At 38.4% G+C, this 4,367-nt stretch overlaps 1 protein-coding gene across 1 annotated transcript in view; it reads right to left on the reverse strand.

Annotated features, from left to right (window-relative positions):
• Nucleotides 1-3,497, reverse strand: part of LOC111864775 (28S ribosomal protein S5, mitochondrial) — a 34,440-nt gene extending 30,943 nt beyond the window's left edge. Inside the window, exons 1-3 of the mRNA XM_023852284.2 lie at nucleotides 3,384-3,497; nucleotides 2,757-2,867; nucleotides 1,364-1,489 (exon numbers count right to left, since the gene is read on the reverse strand). Of these exons, the coding sequence (XP_023708052.1) occupies nucleotides 1,364-1,489; nucleotides 2,757-2,867; nucleotides 3,384-3,453 (307 nt within the window). The 5' untranslated portion in view covers nucleotides 3,454-3,497. The remainder of the gene's footprint in view (nucleotides 1-1,363; nucleotides 1,490-2,756; nucleotides 2,868-3,383) is intronic.
• Between the last annotated feature and the right edge of the window lie 870 nt (nucleotides 3,498-4,367).

Below are 4,367 nucleotides of genomic sequence, written 5' to 3' on the forward strand. Positions count from 1 at the left end.
AACAACAACAACAACAACAACAACAACAACAACAACAACAACAACAACTGGCTAGCATGATCCCCTGACCTTTAATCCTTTCGGCATATTCTGTGCCGATCAATGACTTCACGGTATTACAGCAATGAGTAGAGAATGCCTGTCAGGAGATTCGACTGAAACCAGGAATTTTTGACAGAGTTTGCACCTCTATGCAAAGAGAACAGAAACCTGTGTTGAAATACATGGGAATCACACAAAATGTCCGCTGTATAGCTCACATGAACATCACCCATGTCTCAGCTGGCACTGGTTTCTGGACATACATTGACTGGAACTGTTTTGCTCATTTATGTGACTATTATGGCCCCTCAGAACTTGTAACAATTCTTTTTAACACACACACATGCACACTGTACGTGAGAACAGAAGAACAAGAAGAACAACAACGAGGTGATGACAAATTATTATTATTAGTCACTGTTATTTGTAGTGGTGGCAGTGGCAGCAGTGGTGATGCAGTAGTTTTGTTGATATGCCTAAGTCAAGTATTTGTGTTTCTGTCTTTGATTTTGAAAAGACAGTCATTAAAGCAATTTAATGGAAATGGTTTGGGATAGTGGACAGTAGTAAGTTATTTTTAGGGTTTCAAAACGGAAGGGAACTGCTTAATCAGATGAATAACTATGAACTGCTCAAACATAACAATGCATTGCACTGTTGGTGAGTTAGTTTATGAATGGGAAACTCTGAAAATCCCAGTGGTATACAAATTAAGACAGAGAGTTATGACTGACATCCTCTGGTCCTGTGGTTAGCATGTAGGTCTAGTATTCAAAGGGAACCAGATTCGATCTGACCATTGCCACTGATCATAACACCATTTAAAAAGTATTTATAAAGTGCGTATTTGTCAACTATAATAAATTTACACTCACTAAAACTTGTTAAGATTATTCATCTTATGTGTCTTAATTAAAACTTGCGTGTGGTTCATTCACTATGGGGTCGTTTTTTCTTATTTTCTGTGTAAACCATGTCTTGTGATGTGTGTTCCCTTCTTATCTGCAAGTGTGAAGACATATGAGGTCAAGCAATGCGATAGATTAACGTAATTAGGGCACCTGATGATGGCACTATGTTGCCGAAACATGTCGTGAAGTAACAGGTGAAACTGAGTGCACTACAAGATGGCCACTGTAAACATATCATGGATGAAAATCAGTGTAACAGGACGCTAAAATACAACTGTCTCCTTATGATGAGAATAGAACCAATTCTGAAATAATGTGTGTAAAATATTTTTAAGGTCTTTCATTCTGGTCCGTCACATTAACCAATTAANACAGAATTTCTTATCTGTTAACACCAAATTCCTACATACCAACGCCTATGACCTGTCCTCTGTTGAGATTTTTGGCCATCTTCTTCCCAACACCTTTTCCTCGACCACGTTTCCTGCCGGCATTGCTGACACTTGTTACCCCCTTCCATAGTGCTTCAGCTGATACTGAAATATTTAAATGGATGCTTTACATATTAGTCAAAGTTAACATTGAGACACAGCATACTGTGAATAGGAATGACATGAATATTCATGATTATAACTGAGTTCAGAGGCACCACAGCTGCTTAGTTTATACTTTCATGAGGAAACATTCTTGGTCATTCATGTTGTCAGTGGAATGTCATTCATGACATGCAACAGCAGTATACCAAGAACAGAGATAAATACACAAATACTATATCATAGAGTCATAACAACAGCTATCTCAAGAATAAAACATAAAAAACTAAGTTATCCGAAACTCTCTGAACAAGATCAGAAAAGTAAGAAACAAAATGCCAGTGTTAAGTAAGGAATCTCTCTCACTAGGCAAATAACTAAACTGCTCAGGGATAAGCCTGGACAATGGAGTTAGATCATAATATTGTAGAGTGGAAAAGACAGATTACTCATAAAACTAAAAGGAACCAATAGCAGAATCATTACTTGAACAAAAATTGTACTGTACAACTAGGTGTTAAAACCATCATTCTGGTTAGTTCCTCAAAAATATGTACATTTATTCTCTAAGATTACGTTTGCCCGATCATAAATATACATGACAAAGACAAATGGAAATAATGAAAAAGGAAAAGGAGGGGGAAAATAATGTTCATCTAAAATCTTTCAGTGACCACCAATATAGTGTGTTATTACTACTGTCTTACTGCAATGTCTTTCTGACTTGCTACAGCATGCTCACAGGCCTCTCAATATGTCTACGTACAGCAGAAATACACTATTGAAGACCTTCCCCACTCTCCCAGCCCATGATATGGCACTATCAGTGAACGATACTAAAATTAACTATTGTTCTGTATGACAGATGTTTGGCAGTGTTAACAACAGTAATAACCATATCAGAAAAGTAAAACACAACAGACCATTGTAGGTCGTGGTGCAAGGACTGAGAAGGCCTACCCCTCATGCATTCATATCAGAAAAGTATATATCTCATTATATTACATGTCAAATTACATAATTATCTCATTTTAAGCCTCCAATGTTAAAGAGTTACAATAAAGAATTAATTTCACAGTAAAACACTTGTAGAAACATGAAAAATATTACTCAAAATTGGATCTCGTACAGAAAATGGTAACTCATGTTATGAAATGACTAAAAACTGTTTAACTGAAACAGTCTATAATCATATGCTACTGGACTCACCCATGACAAAAAAAAAATCTACATTAATAAAACTGTCATTAAAGCCTATTTTCTTACTTACACTTATTGAAGAAACTTGTGTTCCTATGACTTATGGTAATAGGTGTGTATACTGGAACATTATTACATGCAATGACCTTATTTGATATTCTCTGTGAAGAATTTAGCACATCTGAAAAAGAGATACAGAGACAACAGTTCAGACAATTAAATTATATCCGCATTGCTGCAAGACATTGGTATGGGGGAATATACCCTTCCTAGCAGACTTTAAAAAGTGAATCGAATCAGAAAATGCCTTATGTAATAATGTTTCTTCCATGAATTATGAGACGACAGTAATTTTCTGCTTACAACATACTACTTTTAACAATACTGCAAACTAAAACGTCAAGCACTAGCAGCTTCTAATATTGATTTATACTCATGACTGTTACTCGCTTGGGAGTAATCTAATGTAGAAATGTCCGCTGGCTTTGATTGCATCACTGTGGGGAAAACTGTCAAGGAAAACCCTAATTTCAGTGGCTATTATACACAAATTCAGTTTTTCACCCCTCGGTGGTGTTTTTACTCAACTGAACACTGCTGTGTATATATATCGTGAATATACTAAACAGTGTAATGATCATCATACCATCTAAGAGTATCTAAACTACAACCTTCAACTTGTCACAAAAATAATAACCTTTCGTTAATTGCTGTCCCCAAACCGATTCGCCAATTACTTTACTCAACCTCAGCATATATACTGCCATATTTCTTATTTGCGCAGAACGTAGATGGCGTAGATCACCATACGATGAGCAAAATTATTTATTTCAGAGATTACGGGCGAGAGCACACCAAAGAAACTAGCAACCGCAACGTAACCACAGCTTTCGAGAAAAGTCGCCGATTTCAGGCAGACAACTGGTTTCCAACTTCATAGGCTCCCCTATGAGTGCGGCAATGTCTAATGGTCTATATTGGACAGACCGGGCACACGTGGACACAAGGTTTAAGGAGCATCAGCGGCACATCCGCCTCGAACATCCGGACAACTTAGCTGTGGCTGAACACAGCATCGATTTGGAACACCGCATTCGGCTTCAGAATACCTTCATCCACGATACCAAGATCCGTTTTATGGATCGAATCATTAGGGAAGCCATTGAGATTGAACTCCATCCCGACAATATGAACAGAGAGTGGGGTTTTGTCTCAGCAAGTCATGGAAGCCTCTCATCTGTTACCTCAAGAAAACTTCGGGACATGACGCCAGATCCACAAGGCCACGCTAGTCCATGCCTGACTCGCATAACAACCCTGAAGCTTAAGAGTTTATGCCCTCCTATTAACCTTGCCTTTCTCCCCTGACTCAATATTCTGTACCTATTCTGGCCTTCTACCTGCTGGCCCACCTCACCAGACCCCTCCCCTCTCCTCTCTAATGATTACCAATGTAGCCGTAGCCCCCCCCCATCCTTCTATTCCTGCTCTTATACAGCTGGGTTAACTCGACTCGACATTAATCTGTTAGCACCTGCTCACGCTGATTCCTCACTCAAAGGATTTTCTTACTTTTTTCATCTACCCAGAATATGGAAGCGGTACGTTCCTCCGAGACGTCAGTTAACACAATATCTACACTGTGCCACATCTCAGAAGAATGTTTTTTCATAGTCACTGC

Source organism: Cryptotermes secundus, unplaced genomic scaffold (genome assembly GCF_002891405.2).
Source record: "Cryptotermes secundus unplaced genomic scaffold, Csec_1.0 scaffold1061, whole genome shotgun sequence".
Taxonomy (NCBI): Eukaryota; Metazoa; Arthropoda; class Insecta; order Blattodea; family Kalotermitidae; genus Cryptotermes; species Cryptotermes secundus.